Source organism: Akebia trifoliata, chromosome 2 (genome assembly GCF_017979445.1).
Source record: "Akebia trifoliata isolate Shusen 1 chromosome 2, ASM1797944v1, whole genome shotgun sequence".
Lineage (NCBI taxonomy): Eukaryota > Viridiplantae > Streptophyta > Magnoliopsida > Ranunculales > Lardizabalaceae > Akebia > Akebia trifoliata.
The window spans coordinates 23,307,900-23,335,837 of NC_141376.1; the positions used below are offsets into that span (position 1 = coordinate 23,307,900).

At 35.9% G+C, this 27,938-nt stretch overlaps 1 protein-coding gene across 1 annotated transcript in view; it reads left to right on the forward strand.

Annotated features, from left to right (window-relative positions):
• Positions 1 to 288: 288 nt before the first annotated feature.
• The window catches only part of LOC147409927 (kinetochore protein), a 34,810-nt gene continuing 7,160 nt past the window's right edge, over positions 289 to 27,938 (forward strand). The window contains exons 1-7 of the mRNA XM_086432103.1: positions 289 to 506; positions 593 to 811; positions 6,198 to 6,288; positions 6,378 to 6,557; positions 7,796 to 7,885; positions 11,003 to 11,110; positions 15,458 to 15,511. Of these exons, the coding sequence (XP_086288229.1) occupies positions 343 to 506; positions 593 to 811; positions 6,198 to 6,288; positions 6,378 to 6,557; positions 7,796 to 7,885; positions 11,003 to 11,110; positions 15,458 to 15,511 (906 nt within the window). The 5' untranslated portion in view covers positions 289 to 342. The remainder of the gene's footprint in view (positions 507 to 592; positions 812 to 6,197; positions 6,289 to 6,377; positions 6,558 to 7,795; positions 7,886 to 11,002; positions 11,111 to 15,457; positions 15,512 to 27,938) is intronic.

Genomic DNA, 27,938 nt, shown 5'->3' on the forward strand with positions numbered 1-27,938 from the left:
GGATTCTCTCTCTCTACTTATTGATGGTAAAAAAAATAATGACAATGAGACTCATTTTATGCAGATGAATTTGGAGAGAATCATTTTGGCTGGAGTGCAAACCCTTTGAATAGGAAAAATGCCTCTCCAAAATTATGTCTAGTAGCTAGTATGGCTATTTGCGTTAGAATTCCTCTAGCGCGGGTCTTTGAAAAATTTGCTTTGTTTCAAAAGTTTTGGGTGCCCTCCAAAATTCTTGGGTGCCATTAACACTCCCATTCAATAAATTGGAGGGAACTGGAGTGGTGTGGTGGAGAGTACTGTATAATAGGGAGTTGTGGAGTGAGTGAGAGAGCAGAGGAGATGACGTCAACATTCTCCTTCCCCGTTTTCCCTCGCAAAGAAATCGTTACAATCCTCTCTGAATCAGGAATAGCAAACATCAGAGAGCAAGATCTCATCAATCCCAACCCTGATTTTATATATTCTCTCTACACCAGCATCCTAGTCTTTCTCGATCCTCTCCAGTACATCTACTAAAACCCTAACAACTTAAATTTTTTTTTTTCTTCTTCTTCTAAATCTTCATCTAGGGTTTCTGATATTGTTACAGGGACGATCATGGACAACCTGATTTCGATGCGTTAGGGAAGTTGGAGAATCCGGACCATCATGTAGATTCGGTCCGGAAGATTAATTTGTGCCACAAGATTAAGGAATTGGTGGCGTCTTTGAGTTGCTCCACGAGATTTAATTTGTTTGATCTTATAAGACCCGATACGGATCGAACCGTATTTTTCCTAAGTGCAATTCTGAACTTCTGCCTTCACAGGTAAATTCTTTTTGACAGATTTATGTCCAGAATCTCTCTTGCAGATTAATTCTCATGTTCTTGTTATCGCTGTTTTGTTGCGCTGTGTTGTGTTGTTTACTGTCTGTTTGGTTCTGAGAAATTGTGGCTCTAATTTAATTGGTCCTGCTTTGATTTTTTATTTTTAATCCAATTTACTTGTTGGTTCACTTATTTGAAAAAAAAGAGAAAAAAATTTACTCATTGTTGCCTATCTCTTAAATTGGTGAATTTTAGAAGAAATATTGTCGAATGAGTTTTATAGAATGCTGCTTCGAATCTCTTTGCTGGAATTGCTGGCTTAGATTGTTTAGTATCACATTGTTCTTCCATAATATCAATTGTTTGTTTCATAAAATTAAAAGAAAACATAAAAAAATGATAGGGTGTTCAAGGACAAGGAGCAAGAAATTCATGAGATTATTTTTGATATTATCGATCTTTTGTTTCACTGGAGTTCGGTGTTCATTGAAGTAAAAGGGATCTTTTTCGAAGACCACTAGGGGAGGTGGGATTAGGTTTGTAATCATATGGGTAGCTCTTGATTGCTCTTTTCTCTGTTTGCATTTGTTGTTCTTTCTCTGGGGTTTTTGTCATCTTGACCGCCCCCTTTCAATAAAGAATTTTTTACTCAAAAAAAGAGCATAGGAGAGGGGGACTTTTGAGAGTTAATTGGTGATGGGAAAAATTGTATTTTGGAATGTTTGAGGATTGGAGTTCATATAAACAAGAGCCAAAGTGAAATCTATCTTCAGGTAAAAACCCAACCATGTTTGTTTTGTAGGAGACCAAATTAGATAATATGGATGCTAGAATTAGATCTCACATTTGGGGTAGTAGACGGATCGATTAGTGTGAGCTCTCGACAATTGGTTCGGCGTTAGAGGTCTTGATTATGTGGTATAAAATACGTATGGATATTTCTGGTGTTTTAATAAGGTTTTTACCATCTATCTCCTTGTGAATTGCGTGGGAGAATATTTCTCTTGGGTGTTCTGTTGTGCATTACGACCTATCTATGATAGGGAGAGTTCTTAATATTTTTTGGAGTTGTGCGATTTTGTTGGTTATTGGGATAAATCATGGTGTATGGGCAGCAACTTTAATGTGTTTAGTTTCTCATATGAAAAGAATGTCATTTCTAAAGTGACTGAAGGCATGAAAGAATTTGGAATTTTTGTGAATTGCAATTTCCTCATTGATCTCCCTTTTTGAGGAGGCTATTTTTCCTAGCAAACCATCAATAGTGGCCCACATTATGCTAATTGGATATATTTTTAGTGCCTCGGAAAAGGGCACTAGAAGTTTGATTGGGGGAAAGTCTTCTTTTTCTATTTCACTTTGAGAATATGTTTTCTGCCCCAACCATGGTTGTTGGATCTGATATGGGTTCGGTGGTCATCTCTCTCCTTCTGTGAAAGACACCGTCCAATTTAGATGAAAGCTTAAGGCAATCAAAGGAAAGCTCAAGGTATAAAACAAAGAATTCTTTGTGAGGGTGGACATCAAAATGCAATTTTATTGTAAAATAATTCAATTGGATGTTTCGGAAGAATCTCAATCATTGTCCCAAGATGGAAAGGTCAGACAATCTAATTTAAAAGTTGAATAGGAAAAAATTGTTTATTTTGGTTGAAGGAGGGGTTCAACAACAAAAGCACTTGCTGTAGAGCTATATCTAGCCATAAAAGGAATAATCGTCTAGTTTGGATGATATTATGTAGGGTGGTGAATTATTAAAATTTGTATTTTGAGCAGGCCTATGTGAGGTCTTTTCTAGACAACTTTCTTCGGATCACCAGAAGTGGCTTGAACGACCATTTTGGGGAGGATGAGGTGTGGGAATCAGTGAGTAGTTTTTTTTTTTTGTCGGGGGGGGGGGGGGCAGTGGTAATAGTTATTGGGATAGATTGATTCGCCCCAACATCTTTTAAATTTTATTACTAGTATAAGGGAGTATCCAACATTTTTAAATATGGTCTAGGTCTAGGCCATTATCTTTAGAGGGCTTAGGTGTTATTTGGCCTACATTGCAACCTGTGTGCGTCCAACAAGCCTTAGTAAGGGTAGGAGTGTGACTAAGTTAGTCATGTTGGCCTAATTCATAACCAAATTCATATGTTTGCCTTTCTTCTTGATTATTGTGAATGGTCCAATGGATTTTTTTAAAGAGTTATAGAGGTTTAAGGAAGGAAGACTCTCCATCCCCATTTCTGTTCGACATCATGATTGAAGCACTAAGTAGATTAGTTGGTAGGACTGTAGAAAATGGAGAGATTTTTAATGAAGTCAGTCCAATGGTGATCCACCTCCAGCTTGTTGACGACACTTATTTTTATCGATTCATCTTCTAATAAACTTAGATGTCTTAGAATTTTTTTATTTATACATTGATGTGATGTTTGGTCTAACTATTAATCTTTCCAAAAGTATGGTCTACGGAGTTGAGGATGTTCTTAGTGTTGTTGAGCTAACAAGTGTACTAGGTGTTGAAGTGGGCTTTTTCCCTATACTTATCTTGGGCTTCCCCTTGGTGTTGCTACCTATAGGTCAAGGGAAATTTGGGACCCGGCCATTGAGAGAGTGAGCTCGAGGATAGGCTCTTGGATATGCAAATTCCTATCAATTGGTGGTAAATGAACCTCATGAAAAGCACTTTTGGCAATTGTTCCTATGTACTTCTTGTCCTTCTCTTTTCCAAGGAGTGTGGAGAGTTAGCTAAATTGATCTGTGGTTTTCTATGGAATGAAAAGGGTGGAATCCATATGTTTCATTTAATTGGTTGGATGTCTATTTTTACCCCTAGACAGTATGGAGTTTGGGGATTCGAGCCATTCAAAGGATGGACACAACTCTTTCAAGGGCATGGTTGTTGGTATTTTGTGGAAGAGAGTCATTCAATCTAAATGTGGGTCTAGGACGTTCCCAGATATTGCTTCATACGATTGTAGTGTCTGTATAGGGGCATTCTTTTTTACTTTTTGATAAGTATACTTTTATTAAGGAAGTAAGGAGGCTTTAAAAGACTTACCTTGTTACAAGCACTAAAGTTCAACTATTTTTTAACGGAACTCATAAGGTCCCAATTAAACATAAAATCCTTAAAAAAAATATGCCCCTTAAACATGTTGAAAACCTTACTCTAAAAGACCATGAAATCTATTATACTGATGATTACTTATTGTCTAAAGAGGCATTCTTAATTCCTTTCTTGAACTTATGAAAAAGATTGTATTTAGAGTTGGCAAGGGTGATGAGATTTACTTTTTGGGAGGATTGTTGGTGTGGCAAGCCCCCAATTCAACAATCAATTTGGCGTGCTGTATGCAATGTAAGAAGAGAAAAGCATTCCATTTAGCTTGGTTAATTAGTCACATTTTTGAGGTTCAAATATGTCCTTCAGATGAAGATTCTCGGGAATGGGCTAAGAGTCACTATGAAGATTTTTTTTGGGTAAAGTCCTTTCACAATGTTTGTTTGCCTTGATTAGGCCCCCATAGTTAAAGGTTTTGTGTTGTTTCATAATGTTTCTGGGAAACATTCCGGTTTTAGTAGAAATCAGAATGAAACATTGTCCTCAAAACATGGAATGTTTCTGTCGAGGACATTTCAATTTTTCTCATCACTGAAACATTGCATCAAAATGATATTTTAAACCTTGTCGGCCACTGTCATCTTGGGGACAAGGGTGTCCTTAAAGGTGTCTTTCTTCATCTAGACTATTGCTTTAAAAAGAATCCTGACATGGTAATCTCATTTATAGGGGCTTTCTTATTGTTAACTTATGCTTCCTTTGTAAATATAGATTAAGAGTTTGAGGAGAAGAATATAATAAGATATTGGAGAAAACTTGGGAGGAGTAGAAATTGAATATAAGAATATAGGCACGGACATCTTTGGGGTTAAACCGGTAAAAGATGAAAGATAGTTAAGTTAGAGGGGTATTATTGAACCTAGAACAGGTTGAAATTGGATCGTGGTGCATTCATAACCAATCTGGTAATCAAACTGGATCTTTATTGTGTTGGAACTTTATTGGAACCAAAAACCTCTTTCCAAAGCTAAGCCGATAACAATCAGATTGGATCCAAAAAGGGTTTGTTGTTACTTGATAAATCCAATATACGTAAACATAAATATAAAATATATATTTACTCACTATAAAATATAATGTATGTTCTATGGATTAGGTCTTCATTGGATTGGAGCTAAGCTGAGTCAGAACTAATCCTAAATTTTATTTGATTGGATTGAATTTTGGGTTCAATCTGATCTATTGACAGCCCCTACTTTTACTACCATCCATCTAAACATCCTCATTTTTTGGTATGCTAATTCTATGAACAATTGTTTCTTGATTGTCCAACATCCAGTTCCATAAAGCATGCTAGGCTATCAATGAATTTGATCAAACTTGATATTTGACTGATCTCATCTGATTATATCAGGTTGGAGCAATCTATTATGATACGACAAAGACCCAATCCAATATGATATTCGATCCTTCTGGATCAGTCATGCCCCAATCCAATAATGCTCTGATCCAAAGTATATTAGAACAGATAGACTACAAATATTATAGATTGTTGTATATAGGTTGTGTGTATATATTGTGGTTATTGGATCAGATTACGCTGGGTTTGGAGTTAGTCATGGTGTTTTGATAATGACATAATCCAATAATATATCAGTTTGGTCTAGACCTGATCTAATTTTTATCTGATTGACTTGGATTTGACTCAACCCTAATCCATTTATAGCCTTAAGAATGGCTGGTTTTGTTTTCTCAATCTGTTAAAAAGAGGGAGGGGTGCAACTCTAGAACTTCTTAGGTCACCCATCCTAGTACTATTGTCGCCTAAGCATGTTAAATTATGGAGTTCTGATGGGATCTAGTTCATTAGTGCTAGTATGATTGCACCCATGGTTAGTCTTGTTGATGTCTACTTTATCATCCATATAATAAGACACAACTGTAGGGCCCACTTTTGTGGGGACAAACTTCCATCCAGCTAGGATAAGCATTCCATCCAACTGCAATTTTTGTGGAGCCCACTTTATTGTTTTTCCCTTCACCCCTTCTAACTTTACTATATTTCCTCTTTTACTCCTTTAACTCATTTTATTTTTTTCATCTTTACCCTTTAACCTCAATTTTTTTTAATAATACCCCATAACTTTATTTTTTTCTGTTTTTACCCCCTTAATCCTAAAGAGGATGCATGAGTGAACTCTTGTCTTTATAAGGATAAAAATAATTTAATAGTTTCCTTATCAAACCGGATACACATTCACTTCTACACAAATTTAAGTTAATATGTGATTATACTTAATTGTATATCTTTAAACACTTGCTTAAATATTTCAGGGAATCTAAATTGAATATGTTGCAAACATATGTTGATAAACTTAATTTCCATGAAGGGCGGCGCTTGGAGTTGGAGTCAAGGATTTCACAGGTCTTTAAGGAAAATAATTATTAAAATAAATAAATAGTATTAATTAATTTAAATTTTATTTGGCACTTATGTATGAATTAACCATGCAGCTGAATATGGAAATTTCTGAGCTCAAAGATGCTAGTGAAAGAGAACAACCTTTTGTTCTGGAAGTAGATGCTAAAGTCAAAGAGTTACGTCAAACTATTCAGGGCCTCAACAATCACCAAATGTCGCTGAAAGCTTCTTTTCGAACACTGAGGGATAAGACCAAAGAAGTTGAAGACAAGGTTTGGTTTCACATCTTTTATATTTACTCAAAAAAAGAAAAGAAAGAAGAAATCTTCAATTCCTCATCAAGAAAATTGATGCCCGCATCCATAGTTTGATTTCAGGAAAAAGATGGCCATTTGAGTAAGAATAATTTTATGTTGAAACATGTTTATTATTGTTCAGTGCAAGAGGGCTCCATGCCGCTATAAGTCACACGCTTTACCTAGTGATAGATTGAAGCAACTCTTTGGACAAATGAATGTGATACTAAAGATTGATTGATCAAGTCACATGCCCTTGACTTGGTCTCCTCTTAAGGATCGAGGGAGTTAAGAAGGTCGTCCTATATTTTGAGAAATATTTGAGAAGCCCTTGTATTTTCAAACTGATGACACGCCCTTGACTTGGTCTCCTTAAAAGATTATTTTTTAATGTCTCAAATGTTTCACCATCATTTCAGTTTTTGACAAAACCAAAACATTGATGTGAAACGAGATCTTAAACCAAGGATCCAACCTTATTCTATCACTTTCTGTAAGGGTTCCGTACTGTCAAGGTCCAAGTATTGGTCTAGCCAGCTTGATGGCTTTCCTCTCCCAGCAAGGTAAGGCATGCACCTCGGTGAACATAAGGACACATTTCGGAAACAAGCTAACGTCCTTCGGCCCAACAATCGGTGGCCCCTCCCATGTTTCAGGGGTATAGAAACACAAACACACACACACACACACACACACACATACACGTGTCACAAATTGATTTTGCCAACTAACCAGCCGGCAATATCGTTTAAGGACTTCTCACTAGTGTCTTATCTAGAATATGCTATATGATTTAATAAGAGATATTCTATGTCCACACCAATTTTTTTGCTAATGCCACCCCAATTCATATGTAAATCACCAAAGGTTAGCACACATCTTGGGGTGGCGTTAGCAAAAGTTGGTGTGGCAATAGAATATCTCTTTAATAATTGCAACTTGCAATTTTCACCATCCACATTTAGGGGAATTATTGTCTGAAGTGGTTCTTGCATTGTCTCCGAATAAGACTAAGAACTGTTCAAAGCATGTTGTTTTTGACTCTTTTATGTTAGTAGATATTGTGCTTTTCAAATTGTCTAGTTTCTGTTCCTATCAATGTCTGCTTCGCATCAAATAATTTCTGCCAGAGACATATTATGTAGTTTAAATGTCAAGAACTGCTTTCTTCATACTTCTAATTGCTGCCTCTTGTCCCTTATAATTTCTTGCAGATTTCTAATGCTGACTTTGCATTGGTGCAAATTGCCCAAGAAAATGCCAAATTGCGATCTAAAATTGTTCAATCACCAGACAAGCTACAGGTACTGCTCTTGTTCTCATTATATGATAATTGGTGGGTAAAATTTGTCCTTATGTTATACATGGAGATCTGAGATTTCTTTGACCATGTTAAGTAACATGGTGTGATTGAGCAACCCTGTGAAGTACACAAGTATGAAATTCAGATATAAGAAGGATTTGGGACCAAGACAGTGTGAATACGACATTTATGCTTAATGTGGAAGTATAATCCACTTCATGGACACAACCTACACTTTAAAGCGTACAATGTAGTACAAGTACAAGCAATTGATAACAAATAAGTACAACATATAACAAGTAAATGTTACGAGGATAGAATAGTTTTAGGATATGATAAAAGAGTCTTTTGTAAATAGAACATGAAACCATATGGTAGGAAACTAGCCACTGATCAGTTTGAGCCTAAAATTCGAAACTCAAATAGGGATTTTAATTGGCCTGTTCAGTTTGAGCCCTTGTAAAATAGAGTTTCATCTGTGCTTGATTAACCAATGCCTAAAACAAGTGGACCTTTTCTTTCCCAATGGCTTCATTTTTCTAAACTTTTTTTGTTTTGTTTTTTGTATTTGTTTTTGATAGATATAAATTCTATTAGAAAGAAACAAATAAAAACTTAGTCGGGGGTCGAGTAGACCTACCAAGAGATCAAAATAAATAAAAAAGAAAAGACAAAACGAAGAAGAGGAGGAGAGACGGAAAAAAAAAAAAAGAAAAAAAGAAAAAAAGAAAAAAAGAAATGATGCAAACAACTATACAACTCAGCCGCCCCCCTAACAATTTGTCTCCCACCTAAAAACAAAGTCTTCAAAAAACTCCCTTACACTCCTTGAATTCTTTATACCAAAAGTAAAGAAACCGGATGATCAAGATAATAACCTCCTGAATCTAGTTGCTCAGATCCTTCAAAATCCCAATAATTCCTTTCCTTCAAAACACCTTAAAATATGACAAAGGGGGTCAAACTCCACTAAATTCCTTTCTCTCGAGTTTAGGGTCATCTATTGGCATCTTTTGAAAAAGATATGAAATTGATTTTGGGAAGCACCAATGAATGCTAAATAATTATATGAAATGAGATCAAATAGCATGAGTAAAATGGCAATTGATTGATAGATGATTAGTAAGACTCGCCATTTGTTTTGCAATGTAACAAAAGTCAACCAAAATAATGCCTCAAGCAATGGTTTTTGTCCATTGTCAAGATTTTTTCGAGACTCACCAACTAGATAAAGAGAACTATTTTAAAAGGGATTTGTGAGCCCCAGATAGATACAAAAGAAAACTAAGAAGATGGAGAAGAAAAAAGCAAAAAGTGATTGAAGAGCTTACCAAAAAGCTTCCATCTCTTTTGCTAAGCCAAACCTGAGATGGAATGAGAGAGTTCTGACCGATAATGGTAAAGATGGATTTGACCTCCCAGTTCTTAAAGTCTCTCCTGAACCCAAAATCCCAAGGCAACTCTTTCCTGGTCCAAAACATGAATTCTTGAAGAGGCAACCTAATTTAAGGAAGTATAATACATGTTTGGAAATTGCACATTGAGGGGCGAACCAGCACACCAACGATCCTCCCAAAATTGAATCCTAGAATCCTTCCACACCCTAAAAGAAATCCTACTATGTAACTCAAGAATAACTTCTAGAATCCTTTTCCACACATACATCAGATAGAGGATCTCCCTTGCCCTCTTTCCCAACCCAGATTGTCTAGACCTTGTTTCGACAAATTTTTGAAGCAAATAAAGTTCAACCAAACATTTCTAAGAAGAAGAATATGAGGAAAAATATTATAACTTAATTATTAGGTGGTATGCAAATTTTAATTTGGACCTTGGATTAGAAGAATTTTTTTGATGTGTCCAAGTAGTTCTGTTGTAAGAGTCAAGAGTAAAAGAATTTAAGCCTTGGAGGTTAAGGAGTCCTTTTGGGTAAATGAGCCTTATATATATTGAAGATATGTATGCTAAATACATATGACCTTCTCGTGTAACTCTCATTTGATCAATCTCCAAGATAAAATCTTATCCTACATAATACTTCTTTTCTAATGAAATCCTTATTTTTTTATCAATCTTTGTGCTATGGCACTTGTGTGGTGTCTGCTACATGTGCTTCATTAATCAAGTCGGTAAATTATATGTTGCAAAGAGCAATGTTTTTAGACATTGAGGCGTGAGGCAATGCTCTCGGTTGGCCAGTGCCTCGAGGTGTAAACCTCATACGAATGATAATTTTAAATATGTAGTATAACATTTAAAATAACAACTATTGACAAAAAACATATTTGTATTTCAATAATTCAAACTTTCTATAGTAAAAACTATTTTATATTTATTACAAAATACAATTAAATATTATTTTTCAATAACTTACTCTATATAGTACTAAATGCTACAAAGATATTTATAAACTCAATGATTTTCTTTGCATACACTATTCTATATTCAAATACATTTTTTAGTGTTCCAAGTATGTGGCATGCTAGCAACGATGAAGTATTTTTTTTCAAATAAATAAATAAAAATAACAAAAAAGGGAAAACTGTATAAGAAAATCAGAAAAATATAAGGAAAAAAAATAGGACTTGAACAATATATATGGATAACATTCATTTTCCAAATTAAATAAAATTGATTACATTTAGTCATTTGGTAACAAGAATTTGAGCTTGAAAATATGATGCATAAATTCAATATTTTGAAAAAATAATAGTAAAAATATGACCTAAAGAGAGTATATGCGAGTGAAAGAATAAAAGAAATAGCTTAGAATAATGCAGAAATAGGAGGTGGAAATAAGGTATATGTAGGAGAAGATATATGAAAAAAATTTGAACTTTTTGCTCCAATAGTCAAATCTTTGCGGAAAATATGCCATCACATGATCCAGAAACCCTAAATTGTATATGCCCTGATGGCATATGTGATTTACATATAAAAAATAGCATATGTGATCGCGTTTGACAACACTGTTTGTAACACATGCTTTATATATTTGCTCATCTTTATTTTTTTATTAGTTTGCATGATTGCCATATCCATTTTTCACATATTAATGTGTTTCGCATACTTTGAGTTTACATATCCACTAATTTTTTTGATTTGCTTTTGTTCAAAGGGGGCTTTGGAGGAGAAGAAAACAATTCAAGTTGAGGTAAAGGACTCTGAAAGATCAGCAATGCAATCTTTTCAAGAGAAGAATGCCACTCTTGAGGTGTACTTGAAGGTAATGTAATTTGAATTTTTTTTTCCGTATTTTATAATTGCATGAAATTGTCTTACTTTTTTTTTTTTTTGATAAGTTAAAATTTTATTAGAAAAAAAGGGAGAGGGGTCCAGGTGACCCCGAGAGAGAAAAAACTAATAAAATAGAAGCCCTAACTACTAAGCCTCCAAATTACAAAGAGCTCCCACCGAACTACAAAATCCTAAAAAAGCAAACCCTTGAACTCTTTAAAAGCCTCCCCCCCCTTCAACAAAAAAAAAAAAAAAAGAAAAAAAATTGAAAGAATAAGATCATGTGTAAGAAGATCTTTTCCTTCAAAAGTCCGATTATTTCTCATTCCAAAGCCCCCAACAAATGGTAAAGGGAAGAAGACACCACAGGATCTTGTTAGAAGTTCTTAGAGGGATCCCCTAAAACAGACACAACTCAAACAACTCTTTATTGACCTGGGTATGCCGCCATCCACCCCAAAAAGCCCAAGGAAATTTGCCCACACCTATTACGCAGTATCCCAATGCAAAAATAAATGATTAGCTGTCTCTTCGTTCCTCATGCACACAATGCAACAATTGGGAGTCTGAAAACCTGATTTGATTAGTTGGTCCAATGTGGTTAGTCTTCCTAAGCTGCCTACCATGCAAAAATAGTGACTTTGAAAGGAACCTTTGCTCCCCAGATTACAGAAACCGGAAAGGTAGGAATCATATTATCTTTGTTGAAGAGAATAATTTTTGGAAATCTCATTGACAATTTATGTTTCCCCCCTTTAATGGTTATGTACACTTGGTGCTTACTTCCTTCAATTAATATCTCTGACATGTTTCATTAAAGCCATGCTCCTGTAAAGGAGATAGTCACAAAACCATGTGAAAATCCTAGTTGAAGTTTATCTAATATAGTAAGCTCTCTTGCAATGGTTTTATATCACATTTACCTTGTTTGACTTTAATTTAATTTTCATGATTCACACTTAAAAAAAAAAAGCAAAATAACTTTTATTGAAAATAGGATAAGATGTCCTCAAAGGTACAACAAAAGGGAAAGCATCTAAACACTCTTCTTACAAACTAACTCCCACCTCCACAGAAAATCCTCAAAAAAGAAGCTTCTAACTCTTTGAATTGCTTACACCAATAGGAAAGCAAATCCAGAATACTAAAAATGACATCATGAAAATGATTATCCTTTCCTTCAAAGGTACGCCCATTCTATTGTTTTCATAAGCCCCAACAAATTGCAAAGGAGATGAGACTCAAAGAATCCTCTCTTTGCCTAGAAAAATTGCGGATTTCCAACATTGAAGAACCGAACAAGGTTGATACCAAGAGATACTAAACAAAGAGAGAAAATGGGACCAAGCTGAACATGCAAGATAACAATGGATGAGAAGATGGTCCACAGGCTCCCCACTTGCCTTGCATAAAAAGCAAAAATCAATAGAAATAACACCGCTAACCATGAGTTGGTCCTAGGTAAGAAGTTTGTCACAAACAGTTAGCTACATTAAAAAGCAAACCTTAGACGGGATTTGACTAGACCAAACATCCGCAATAGGGAAAATGGTAGAGGAAGAGTTCTCAAGAAGGGAATAGAACGATCTCACCAAGAACAAACCATCCCAGCTACCCACCCAAGTTCTACGGTCTTAGGAATTCATTGTCCCTTTTTCAGAGAAGTTTGGTCTCATTTCTTAAATCTTTTTAAAACTTCTTGGTGTTGCCCACATTCTATTTTAGATATTTTAAAAGTTGGCAGCACAAGGGTTTAAATTTGAAAGAAAGAATTCGTTGGTCCTAAACTCCATTTGCCTTATGATGAGGAATTTGGTTGGAACGAAACATTAGAGTTTTTGAGGGGAAGGAACACTCATTACACTTTTCTCTTAGAGCAAGCTATTTAAGGAGTTAGAGGGATAATATTTTGGGGATTTGTTGTATAAATGGCATAATATCTATATTGTTTGAGTTGCTTTTATGTTTTTTTGTTTCTTTACCTTTAAGTTGCCTCCAATTTTTTTATTTTTATTTTTAATAGTATTTGGCTTTACCTATATAAGAAAAAGGTTCTACAATCTTCCAACTGAGTAGAAAAATCATGGTAGGATAGGGTTGATAAGTGAATCCACCTGTATAATCTTTCAATCATTAAACCCAAAGTCCCAAGTTGTATCCCCTCCATTAAGAGTCAGGAAAGATGAGCATCCTCTTTTTTTGAGGATGTATAGCTTTGGAAAGAGCAACTGAAAAGTGGAATCACTATACCATCTGTGCTCCCAAAAATGACCACAACTACCTCTCCCCACCTTGAATTGGGGATGTTTGCTAAATTCAGTGGCAATTTTACATATCCCTTTCCACATGCTACTGCCGTATGACATTCTTATTGCCTAACTCTCCCACCCCATCCCATCTTCCACATGTCCTTTTTCCCAAGACGCTACAACCATTTTCCCAATAAGGCCTAATTAAAAGTCCTTAACTTTTTGATTCCCAGCCTCCTCTCCTTTCAGGCTTACACACTCTTCTAATTTACCAAATGAAACTTTTTTTCCCCATCTTTATCATTCCAAAGGAAATTTCTCACCATTTTCTCAAGTTGGACTTCAACCTTTCTTGGCATTGAAAGCATAGAGAGATAGTGGGTTGGGATATTGGGAGTTCTCTTGATCAACGTTATCTTTCCTCCTTTTGAGAGGTAGTGGGCTTTCCATGATCCCAACCTTTTCCCCATCTGCTTTAGAATTTGATCCCAAATACTTACATTCCTATAATCGGCACCCAACGACAAACCCAAATAAGATGATGGAAAAGAGTCCACCTGACAACATAAGAACTCTGCTCAGATAGGAACATCTGGAATCGATCCTACCCGAAAAGTTGTACTCTTCCTTAAGCTAATGGGAAAAGAAGACCACGTAGAAAATATACCTAATTTATGGAGATGTCTAAGAACGAAAGGGTATCATCCACAAACTGAAGGTGGGAAACTTGTGGACCATGTTAATCAACTCCAAACCTTCTCAATGCCCCCAAAATGGTAGCTCTCAACATCATCTTTCCAAAAGCTTCCACCACCAAATTGAACAGAAAAGGTGAAAGAGGGTCAACCTGTCTTAAACCTCTAGAGCTCTTAAACATGTTTTACATTCCACAGTGCACTATACTCAATGGAAGAGACAAAAACAACTCAAATTATATTGTTTGCTAAAATCAGTCTGCAGTTCATGGATATCTATTGCAGTCTCGGTAAGCATACAACTAATGCAATATGCGTTCTGAAATCTGCAAAATGTTCTTATTTGAGAATTTAATTCAACAGGGTGCATAATGGAAATAAGCTTGTGTGAAAGCTCAGTTTAATGTCTAAATTTTATCTATATGCACTATTATATGTGCAGACTTGTGTATCGTCAAATCTAGTAGGAATGCATGTAGACTAGTAGAAAAAGACAATCTTTGAAAGAAAGAGTATTCTATATTCTTAATGTGATTGTTATCCATTTGGCAAACATATTCATCAATCTGTACATCCTTTGGATCTGGACGTAGATTCCAATGTACCACATGAAACTCTGTCATATATTACAAAGAAAAGATTCGATTTTTGGGGAACCCATTTAAGGATGGTCTAAGATTTGAAAATTTTTAATTGGAGATCATGTGTGCTGCAAGACATCCATCAAGAATAGAGTTTCTGTATTTATGGTGTAGGGAATATTCCAATAAAAAGATATGTGCAAATAGAAAGTTTAGAATAAATTTATAGCTAATGGGGATGTGCACAGGAAATAACTACTATAGAATATAGATCATCATGGAACTTGGTCACAGCTTCCTTAGATACCTTCATTTGTCCAATCTGATTGAACAAAATAGAAGGTTTATATCCTTAGATCAAAATACACTATTCACAGATAATTAAGGCTGAGTCATAGCATATGTATTCATTTATGTATTGAACTTTAATAGAAATAGGAGACACTAAAATATAGTTTCTTGCACTTGTAGAATTACTGGAACTGCTTTGGTCTTTTTCATAGGACATTATAGTTTATAAACTGTTATAAAAACTAGCCAGTGATGAGTTGCTAAAAGTAGTCAGCAGAAAAGTTACCATAAACAGAAAGTATGATTTATTGTGAAATCAGTTCGATATTACCTTGAATTCCCCGCAAGAGAGTACACAAAGTACTTATATATATATATGTATATATTTATGGGTGTAGGTGGACTTGAACCAATACATATTTTTAATTTTGAGACAGACATATCTAGTTGAAGTAATTATTGACTAGATTCTATGTGCTAAATAATTGTTTTTTTTTTTTTTTTTTTTAAAATTTTCCAGGCTGGCAAGAAAATGTCCAAACAGTTCGCCCAAATGCAAACAATACAAGAACAGGTTTGGTTCTATATTTACTTACTTTCACAGTTTAATTTGGAAGACTGATTTGGAGCATCTCTTTCTAATAGCTCATAAAAAAAGCATCTCTTTCTAATCCAACTATGGCCAGAGTTTTGATGATACCTAAAGAGGAATTGAATGCTCAATGTTTCTTCTCCTCTCATGCCCAGACCTCTTTTGAAATGCATAGAAGACCTTGGACATTATTTTTAAAAGTTGAAGGGGTGCAGATGCAAGAGAGGTTGCTTCTATCATTCATAGGTTTCTGCCAAAGATATCTCATAGGCGTAGAATATACCCGATTGGGTGATTCTAAGCATCACATCTATTGACCTTTCTTCTACGTTTGTACTTTGTGACTTCAAAGAATGTAAGAAACTGTTAGGACAATGTAATCAGGTTGATTTAGGAATACATATTTTTATGGGTCAGGTTCGGAGCCAAAATTTGTCTTATATGGGTTAAAAGTTTCGGATTGGGCTGATTTTGTCTGAGGATGGTCTCTATGGCGAGGACATCATCCTCACAAAAAATCAGCCCATTCTGAAACTTCTAACCCCATCAAAAGTGGTTTACAAATTAATGGTAAAAATCGACGGTCCACAATTCTTCAACTTCTAAACCACTTTTGATGGGTTAAGAAGTTTCAGAATGGGCTGATTTTTGTGAGGATGATCTCCTTAGCATAGAGATCGTCCTCACGAAAATCCGAAACTTTTAACCCGTATAGGACAAATTTTGGCTCCAACGCTGCCTCCCTAACGTTGGCTGCTGAACGGGACCATATATATGTAACGATTATTTTCTTATTTTATGATCTTGGACCTATCTAATAATGACATAGGTATGTAAAATGGTAGTTTGGTTGACATGACTCCTTCAAGAACTTTGAAGAACAAATACGTCCGTGCACATGTATATAAATAATATTTTTAGATATATTTATATGATGATGTTTATTTAAACATAATTAAGGAAAGAAACATATGAAAGCAAAAGAATTTATACAATGTAAATAGAATCAAAGGGTGAACTATAGAAGACCTATAGTTATATATCTTAAACAATTTAATAAAGTCGTACATACAGGCTACCAACCATTTTTAAATATTTATAAATAATGTGAAGCAACTTCTTGAAGGTTTTTTAATTGTGTATTAGATGTTTCTAATTAATTTGTGGTTGATTGAGCTTATTTTATGTTTTGAATTGTCCATATTAATTTATTCTTAATCTCATAAATATTATCTTAGGGTAATTTTCACAATCCTGCATCCAATCATCACAGAAACCTCGAACTAGATGAAATAAGTCTTATCTTCCGTAATAATAGTGCAGTTTTTTGTTGTTTTAGTCTTTTTAGGGTTAGGGTTTGTAGAAGAAGAATTGGAAAAAGTGAGTAGTGAGAGAGCACACCTTCTCTCCCTCTATTATATTATATATCTACCAAGAATATGGACTAATTAACATAATACCACAATTACCTAGAATACCCTTATAACATAAGGTATTTTATAAAACCCCCCCCCCCCCTCCCCTCAAGTTGGTTTGTAGATGTCACACATATCCATCTTGCTAATAATATTACAAAATTGTGAACTACCATGTCCCTTGATTAGAATATCAACTAATTGATCTCTAGTATTCACAAATGGAGTACAAATGTTGTCGGACTTCAATTTCTCTTTAATAAAATGACGATTCACCTCAATGTGTTTGGTTAATATTATTTTGTACTGGATTATGGGCAATATTAATTGTTGCCTTGTTATCACAATACAATCTCATAGGGTTTTGGGTAGGCAAACCCATCTATACTAGTAGCATTTGAACTCAAAGGAGTTCACATACCCCGTGTGCCATGGTTCGAAATTCTACTTCTGCATTAGACCTTGTAACTACAGAATGTTTTTTTACTTCTCCAAGTCACCATATTACTTGTCCTCTCACAAAGATGCAATACCCTGAAGTAAAACGCCTATCTGAGATTGATCCTACCTACTCTGCATTAGTATAAGCTTCAACTTGAGTATCACCATGATTGGCATGTAACAAACCCTTGTCAGTAGAGGATTTCAGATACGTAAGTATTCTGTAAACTAGCTCACTACACTTACTGCATATGCAATATAAGATCAGGTGAGAGATAAATAGGTAACACACGACCCACAAGTCTCTGATATCTTCTTGAATCAAGAAGAGAGTCACCACTAATTTCACTTAGTTTGTAATTTGGGTCTATCGGAGTGTCACAAGGTTTGCACCCCATCATGTCCATCTCTTGTAAGAGGTCAAGAACATACTTCCGTTGAGAAATGAAAATGCCTTTCTTGGATCGGGCAACTTTAATACCAAAGAGTTTTGTAAGGGTAGAATAGTCATTTATTTTATATTGTGGATTTTCTATTATCTTTCTATTTTGTATGGGGGTATTTTTGTCACTCCCATGCAAACCTAATATAAACAGAATTTCTTGGAGGCATGTGATTCATTTATGCTCTCCGACTCTTTATTCTTCTTCTTTTCTCCTTTGTCTTTTTCTCTCTATTTTTTCCTCAATCCGACTTAGGATTTTTTACATTTACAACTTGGTATCAAAGCAGATTGAAGTAAAGAAGATAAAAAGGGATCAGAACACCTCGTTGAGAATCTCTGATAATGTTGACGTCAACAATCAGAAAAGACCCTAATTTTGGGTTTCAACCTAGGGTGACAAACATCAATATTCTCGATTTTTTGGTGATTTTTCCAGAATTTTTTGATGCCATATTGCAAGTTTTTTTTGGAGGTATATTGGTATCAGGAGGTTTTCTAGTTTTTATTCAAATGATCACCACAATCTTTGGAAGATGTTTTGATGTCTTAGACTACCAAGTCTAGACTCCATTCAAAATTCCGAATATCTCAAGGCATGTTTTGAGTCGATCGGAGTTCGATTGAGCACGCGGTGATGAAAACACCACTGTAGGTTTACCGCCCAACTTCTTTGCTGTTTTTTTTTTTGTTGTTGGTTTTTGGGTTGTGGACCCACTATAGTGGCTGTGCTGCTATCAGTTCTTGTTTCATGGTTGGTTTTTGGGTTGTAGAACCCATTATAGTGGTTGTGCTGCTCCTATTGGGACATGTGTGCATCCCTCTCATTGTTTTGGTTATATTCTTTGGTCGTGGGATCTCTATCTGTTGTGTAGCTGCGTTTTTTTGGATTGTTTTGTACAAAACAAATCCTATTGTGGTATTTTCTGCATTTCCTAGACTGTATTGTTGGCCTTTGCAGTCCTCTAGTTGTTGAGAAGATTGATGGCAACTTCTTAAGCTCCGAAGTCATGTCAGGCACTTCTTACTCTCTACAATAGTCGTATGTTCCCTTGGAGAACCCTAGTATGATGATTACTACGGTTAAGTTGGATGGAAAAAACTATCTGGAATGATCCCAATCGGAAAATGTATATCAGAGGTAGAGAGAAGTTGGGATATGTCACAGGAAATGTTACTGAGCCAGATCAGATGGATGTTCTCTATGACAAGTGGGAGACTGAAAATCTCACTATCATATCCTAGTTACTTCATTCCATGTAACCACACCTTAGTCGTGGGTTTTTGTTCCTCCAGACAGCCAAGGAGATTTGGGAGTTTGCAGCCCAAATATACTCTCTAGCAGAAGAATATTGCATGAGTTTATCAGTTGTGACAAGAGCAATCTATTTGCGTCATGGAGAGAGTACTTTGACTGAGCTATGAATCAGGTTCCTACCACTGAAAGATCTACAAAGATTTCATACTCAACTCCTCAACGGAATAATAGAAGTGGAGGTTAGAAATTTAGTGGCAAAGGAAACATGAATTCAAGTGATTGAGATAAGATCAAATGTGAGCATTGTGGCAGGAAAGGACATACTTAGGAGAAGTGTTGGGTTTTGGTTGGCCGTTTGACAAAAGTATACTCGGTCAGGGCCTTCCATAGCTCATAATGCTAATATGGATAATCCTACATAGGGAGGAGTTCCATCACAGCCTTCCTCCAAGGATAGGGTCACTGTTCCCAAGAAAGAATTGTAACAACTTAGTCAGGCTATGGCTTAGTTGGATCAACCATCCACTACCTCTTCCTTTGCTCAGTTAGGTATTATTGGTTCTGCCCATCACGTGTCCAATTCTTTCCCCACTCCTTCTGGATTATTGACTATGGGGCTTCCGCACACTGATAGGTGTGTTGTCCCTGTTCTCCTTTTATTCCGTTGTCAGGTAGAGACAAAGTTAGGATTGCTGATGGTACCCTTTCTTCCGTGTCCGGAAAAGGGAATATTACCATTTCACCAAATTTCTTGTTATCTTTAGTGTTGTATGTGCCCAATTTTTCTACTAACTTGTTATCAGTCAATTCTCTCACCAAAAAAAATAAAAATAAAATTGTTGCATCAATTTTTTTCGTAGCATTGCGTGTTTCAGAACTTGGATATGAGGAAGCCGACACTGGACGTCAAGCTGATGGCCTCTATCTTTTCGACAAGACTTCCATTGTGTCAACAACATTGCAAGCTAGTAGTAGTAATAGAATCAATAAAAAGCATGTTATGTGTTGGCATGCGTGTTTTGGTCATGTGTCTTTTCAATATTTAAAACTTATACTCTAACATTGTTTTTTTTCTTTGTCAAATCTTCATAGTGAAATCTGTGAATTTGCCAAACATTTTTGAGTGTATTTTCCTACTATATGTAATAAAAGTAATTATATGTTTGATCTTGTCCATATTGATGTTTGGGGACCTTCCCCTGTTGCCTCTATCTTTGGATTCTGTTATTTTGTTACTTTTGTTGATGACCATTCTTGATGCACATGGATATTTTCAAATTTTTTCATAAGATGGTGGTCACCCATTACAAGAAAAGAATAAAAGAATACTTTGGTGAAAACAAGATTGAACATCAAAATCGTGTGTTCATACACCACAATAGAATAATGTGGTAGAACGAAAGAATCATCATCTTCTTGAGGTAACCAGATCACTCTTGTTTGGTACCAATGTTCCAAAATCTAATTGGTCGGATGCAATTCTTATTGCTACGTAGCTCATTAATCATATGCTTTCTCATGTCCTCGATTTCAAGACTCCATGTTAGAGTCTTCAACCTGATTGACCCTTGTCTTGGTCCTACCCAAAGTATTTAGGTGTGATTGTTATGTTCATGTCTTTGGTCCTAACTGTACTAAGTTAGATTATAGGACTCTTAAGTGCATTTTTTTTGGTCATCCTTCATCTCTCAAAGGATACAAGTGTTATCACCCCCCTACATGACGTCAATTCGTTTCCATGAATGTTACTTTTCAAGACTCTGTTCCTTATTTCACCATAGGTAGATCTACCTCTCTTCAGGGGGAGAATTTGGGTGACAATACTAGTGAAAAGAGGTTTTTTCAAATTCCAATGTCTGTGCCAGTTCCCTCTGATGTGTCTCCTCTTGTTGATAATACTACTATAACTCGCAACTAGGTAATTCCATTATTCCTAGTAGTACTCCTTGTCTTGATAGTTTTAATCTTGCTATCCCTCTTAGAAAGGGACACAAAGGTTGTACTCAACATCTAATTGAAAGATTTGTGTCGTACAGGGCTTTGTCCCCCTTGTACAATTCGTTTGTTACCTCTTTAGCTTTTGTGTCTACTCCCTCATCTGTTGTAGATGCTCTAAAACATCCAAATGGAGGGAAGCAATGGTTGATGAAATAAAAGCCTTGGAAAAAATTCTATTTGGGAAGTAATTGATCAACCAAAGGGAAAGATACTTGTGGGATGTAAGTGGGTGTACACTATCAAATGTAATCTGGATGGTGCAGTTGAAAGATAGAAGGCAAGATTAGTTGCTAAAGGCTATACTCAAGCCTAATGGAATTGACTACAAAGAAACATTTGCTCCAGTTGCAAAGTAAACTCTATTAGAGTTATCATATCTGTAGCAGCTAATCAGAGATGGCTTTTATATTAGGAAAATAATGCTTTTTTATACGGTGACTTGAAGGAAGAGATAGCCTTTGAAATACCTTTTTGGCATAGAAGTGGTGAGATCTCGCGAGGGAGTATTTATATCTCAAAGTAAGTATGTGCTGGATCTTCTTCAAGAGACAAGAAAGTTGGGGGCAATACCGGTTGATATACCTATAGAACCTAATCATAAGCTTAATAAACAAAGTGGTGGGCCTCTACAGGATATTGGTATGTTTTAGCGTCTAGTTGGTCAACTTATTTATCTTTCTCTCACCCATCTAGATATTGCTTAGTTAGTGTCATAAGCCAATATATGCATTCTTCTTACACACAACATACCATATCTTGAGGTATCAAAAGTCTTTCCCTCTTGTTATTTAAAAGTAATTGGCACATGAGGATAGAAGCTTACATTGATGCGGATTGGGCAAGATCTGTAGATGATATGAGATCTACTTCTGGATAGTATACCATAGTAGAATGTAACCTAGTAACATGGAGGAGCAAGAAACAAAATGCTATGGCTCGGTCAAGTGCAAAGGTTGAGTTTAGAGCTTTTGTTCAGAGTTTGTGAGATGTTATGGCTAAGGACTATCCTTCAAGAGCTTGGCTTCCATGTAGATGGCTCAATGAGGTTGTATTGTGATAACAAGGTAGCAATTAGTATTACACATAACCCAGCTCAACACAACAGAACCAAACATATAGAAGTTGATCGTCACTTCATCATAGAAAAGATTATGTTTGGTATTGTGTGCACACCATTTGTGAAAATAGAAGATTCTCTTGTAGAAATTCTCACCAAAGGTGTTAATAGTTCTCAACTTTATGATATTTTGGGCAAGTTGGGTGTGGTTGATATCTATGCGTCAACTTGAGGGGGAGTGTTGTAAGGGTAGAATAGTTATTAACTTTCTATTGTGGATTTTCTAATATTTTTCTATTTGTAAGGGTGTATTTTTGTCACTCCCAAGTTAAAATTGACATAAACAGAATTTCTTGGAGTCATGTGATTCATTCATGCACTTCAACCCTTTATTCTTTTTTTTTTTTTTTTTCTGCTTTGTCCTTTTCTCTCTATTTTTCCCTCAATCTGACTTGGGTCTGTTACATTTACAATTGAAAGTACCTTGATTGACCAAGGTCTTTGATCTCAAACTCTTTCGCTAAGTGACTCTTCAGTTTTTCAATCACATTATGAAACTAGTTACTACTATGTCATCCATGTAGACTATACCAGCTGTAACTCTCTTATTTGAGTGCTTGATGAATAAAGTGTGGTCAGTTTGGCTTTGTATCTATCCATTCTTTATTATGGGACTACGAAATCTTTCAAACCATACTCTAGGTGATTGTTTCAGGCCATACAAAGTCTCCTTCAATCTGCAAACTTTCCCATCTGTATAGGGACACCTAAAGCCTGGAGGTGGTACCGTATGTACCTCTTCTTTCGTAAAAAGGGATAGAGAATGAGAATTTCTCATTGCATTAGAATAATTGGTACACAGAAATATATAGGCCATTCTAGGGTGAAAATAGGAAACTAATCTACCTAAATCAGAAAAAATTCCTATCATTACAAATCCCATGATTTAAGGGATCAGAATAATTTTCCTAACTAAATATACATGCTGATTTCTTTCCTAACAATTAGACTATGACAACTATACTAGTTAATCATGACAACTGTACAATTCAACACACCCCTCAAGTTGGAGAATAGATGTCTTCCATTCCCAACTTGGAAATAATTCCATGGAAAGTTGCACTGTTGAGTCCTTTGGTCAAGACATCTGCTAGTTGACTCTTTGAAGGCACATAAGACATGCAAATTAGACCTCTTTCCAATTTTTCTTTGATGAAGTGTCTGTCAATCTCGACATGCTTTGTCTTGTCATGCTGAACTGGGTTATGAGCAATGTTTATTGCTGACTTATTGTCACAAGACAACTTCATAGGACCTTCCCACTTGATTCTCTCCTTTTGGCTTAACAACAAGCTCCTATGTTTTGTTTTTTTCCAGTGTATCCATCTCCTCTCTCATAGCATTCCTCCACTCCCTTTTTGACAATGCCTCAGATGAAGTCTTTGGAACAGAAATAGTGTTCAGACTCAATAAAATTTCTATGGAGTGGTGATTAACTTTTAAGTGACACATATTAGGACAATGGATATAAAGGGTGTTTTGTGCATTCTCTAGTACCTTTCCCAACAGTAATAGGAACATCAGAACCCCCTTTTGGTGTTTCAATAGATTGTATATGCAAGGGAGAATCAAAACTTACCATATCTTCATTAGCAGAGTTCGGGATGTCATTTTAGACTTTTGTCAGGCTTGGAACAACTTTTCTCTTTGAGTATACCTAAGGAAATCTCATCGAGTCATAAATGCGGACAGACATTGGAGTGACTGGAGTATGGATGGGTATTGGAGTGGACACAAACTCTGGAACGGGTATTGACACAGAGTCAGGACTGAGACAGACTCGATGGAGATTGGGCCATACTGTTTTTGAGTAGATGGAGATGGTAAGGGTTACCTAAAGGAACTGAGATCACCACCACAACTTTATCTTCCATAAGTAGAATCTCCCTCTGAAGATGGGACTGTGTGAGGTACGGTTTGTTTTCAGCAAAGGGGACATCTGCATATATGTAAAATTTTTTAGGAGGATGATAGCATTTATATCCTTTTTGTGTATATGAATAGTCAAGAAACACACATTTGATTGCTCTGGGGTCTAACTTTCCTCTATTAGGGCTATGAATATGGACAAAAGAGGTACAACCAAAGACTCTGGGTATGAGATCGTTTGAGGTTCTGACATGGGGATGAAATTTTGCAAGACTTTCCATGGGAGTTTTGTAATCTAATGTTCGTGAGGGTAACCTATTGATCATGTATGTGGTAGTAAGTATAGCCTCCCCCCAATAACATTTAGGAATATTCCCTTGAAATAACAATGCCCTAGTAAATGGCCATTTTTCCTTTCAGAAACCCCGTTTTGTTGTGGTGTGCTAACACATGATGATTCATGAATAATGCCTTCTTTTTGAAAGTAGGGTATCAAAATTTGGTTGAAGTAATCCCTTGCATTGTTAGACCCAAAGTGTTTAATTTTTACCCCAAATTGGTTTTGTATCATGGAGTGGAAGTTAGGAATGACACTGCTAACATAAGATTTTTGTTTGATCAGCAATATCCATGTAACCCTAGTACAATCATCAGTCAGAGAAACAAGCCATCGAGACCCCTAAATATTTGGAATTGTAGACGGTCCCCAAATGTCACTGTGAATCGATTCAAAAGGGTGAGAACATCTTTTATTACTAATGGGAAATGATACACGAGTATGTTTTGCAAGTTCACAAATATCACAAAGAAAATCGATAACATTCAATCATTTAAACAAAGAGGGAAACATGATATTTAAGACTCTAAAGAATGGATGACCTAAACGAAAATGGTGAAGCCTAATGACATCTTTATTTGAAGAATTGAGAAATGATAAAAACAAATTATTCATGATTTTCTTTGAAGTACTCGATGTCTCAAGATAGTAAAGCCCATTCCATTCCTTAGCAAGTCCAATCTTCCTTTCCGAACATTGGTCTTGAAAAACACAGTAAGAAGGATGGAAAGTTGCATAACATTTTAGGCCTTCTGTTAGCTCTTGAATTTAAACAAGATTTGCTGACAATTTTGGTACATGGAAAATATTTTTAAGGACAAGAGAAGGCATCACAAATATATCTCCTAATCCTGCAACTATAGCAAGAGAACCATTTGCAACGGTAATTTTCCTACTATTAGGACACAGAGTATAAGTGCTAAAATATTGTCAGGTGTAAGTCATATGGTCTGTGGCCCTCAAGTCAATTACCCAAGAGTTGGTCAAACACTTTTCTGAAACATGTAATCCAAAACAAAATGAAGACTTACCTAAGAGTGCCAATGAACATGCACCAGAAGGATTCTTAAGATATCCAATCAAGCCTCTGAGTTTTTCAATCTCTTCACTATGAGTCTTCGTTTCTCCAGTCCCCTGTTTTGGTTGATTTGTTCTATCAGGTGAGCCTAAGATTGAGACTTGTGTTGACCTCCACGGTTTTCCCATTGTCGGCTTGGTGGTTTACTGTTCAATTTCCAGCAATTCTCCTTGGTGTGCCTTGGTTTTTTATAGTGGGTACACTACAAATTATCCTTATTATCTCTCCCTGATAATTTTGACAGGTTTGCTTTCCCCCTTTCTTGCATCTGAGGTTATTCAACTTTAGTCACCAAGGCTGAGCCATCTAAAGCTTGAGGATCGAACATTATGCCCCTTCGACTTTCTTTTACCTGAACTAGAGAAATCGTCTCCTCCAGTGAAGGTGTCTCCTCTTTGCTGAGTATCTGAACCCTAACTTGATCAAATTCATGATTCAGTCCAGTCAAGAAATCATATACTCGATCCTTCTCAATGAAGTTCTTCAAGATAGCAGCATCTTCTGGGCATTTCATCTCAAATACTTGATAGTGATCGAGTTCCTGCCACAAGTTGTTTTGTAAATTGGCATACTCTTTCACCGTTTTGCCTCCCTGTTTGGTTGCACTAGTCGTCACCTTAATCTCATACACTTTGGCTGCATCACAAGCTTTTGAATAAGTTCGCCTAACGGAATTCCAAATCTCCTTTGCTGTTGTGAAGAACACATAGGTGTCGCTAATTGCAGGATCCATAGAGTCCCATAACCATGACATGATCATGGAATCAACTTCGTCCCATGCTTTAAACTTTGGGTTTCCCTTTTTCGGTCTGGTCCCGAGAAGATGACTGAGTGTCCCTTTACCCTTCAGGTACATTTTTACAAATTGGGATCACTTGAGATAATTTTTGTCATTCAATTTGTATGTAGCCCGAACATTCTGCAGATCTCGAGTCATTTGATTTGTGTTGACCTCGTTTGTTTGAGCGAGGCATTTGAAGCCTTGGTTTCAGATATTGCCATGTTGATCGAAAGGAGAAAATGGTTGGAAGAAAAGGATTGAGGATGAAACAAAAAATAACGTAGCAATGAAGACTGCAATCAAAGATAGAAATTCAAAAAAGAGCCTAATGCTCTGATACCATATCATAAAAAGGGATAGAGAATGATAATTTCTCATTTAATTAGAATAATAGGTACACAGAAATATATAGGCTATTCTAGGGAGAAAAATAGGAAACTAATCTACCTAAAATCATAAAAAATTCCTATCATTACAAATCCGTTGATTCAAGGGATCATAATAATTTTCCTAACTAAATATACATAATGATTTCTTTCCTAACAATTAGCCTATGACAACTATATAAGTCAATCATGACAACTGTACAATTCAACATCTTCCTCCAAGTCTCCATGCAAAAAAAATATTTTTTACATCAAACTGTAGCAAGGGCCAATCCCGGTTGGTTGCAAGAGATGACAGAACTCTAAAAAAGTTCATCTTGGCCACTAAGTAGGCTTTATATCTCTCAATTGATCCATCCGAGTGATACTTCACTGTAAAAACCCACTGGCATTCCCCTGTCTTCTTCCCCGGAGGTTGGTCATCTATATCCTAGGTATTGTTCTTATCAAGAGCTTGCAATTCTACTTCCATTGTGTTTCTCCATTCAAGCTGAGAAAGAGCATCTGTGACACTGCGAGGAATAGAACAGAAGACTAGGCTAAGGAAAAACTACGACATGAAGGAGATAATGCACAATATGAAACAAAATTGGAGATAGGGTATTGAGGACAAGAACAAATATCTTTCCTAACAACAATAAGGTCTGAATCAATCACCACAGGACAAGTAGGAGAAATACATGAAATAGGAGGAACTGAGGAAGTTGCTTGGTAGGGCTCATGAGGGTCTTCTATAGCCCCTTCCCCCCCCTCTTTTTGAGTAACACTGTCAACTCTTTCTCTCTCGTAACAAAAGTCTTCCCATGTCCAATACCATTATGACCAACTTCCATTTCATTATCTTCATTGAACATGTAATAAGAAATAGGAAGAGGGGATGTCTCTTCATGCAACTACTTCCCCCCCTGAAGAGTTCCCCTAATAGAAAAAAAAGGGAGTGGACTAAAAAATGTTACATCTTGTGATGACCTAATGGATCATCACAAATTTTGAGGATTAAATGTAATATAATGATGTAATGCCTAAATTATTTTAGAAATGTTTTTGACATGACCTGACTCCACCATTAGTTCCAGAATAGTTGAAAAACATAGGTTCAACTGTAAACATGACCAAATCCAAGTTCGATACAAAACCCAGAAACCTCGAGATATGTGTTAGGGACTGAAAATCAATATTTTTACGGAGTAGTATTTTGGAAAAACTAGTAAGCCGAGTATGTAGATCTTGAAAAATTATCAATTATCGATTATCTAAACACCAAAATCGGAACTCCGAATATTGGAA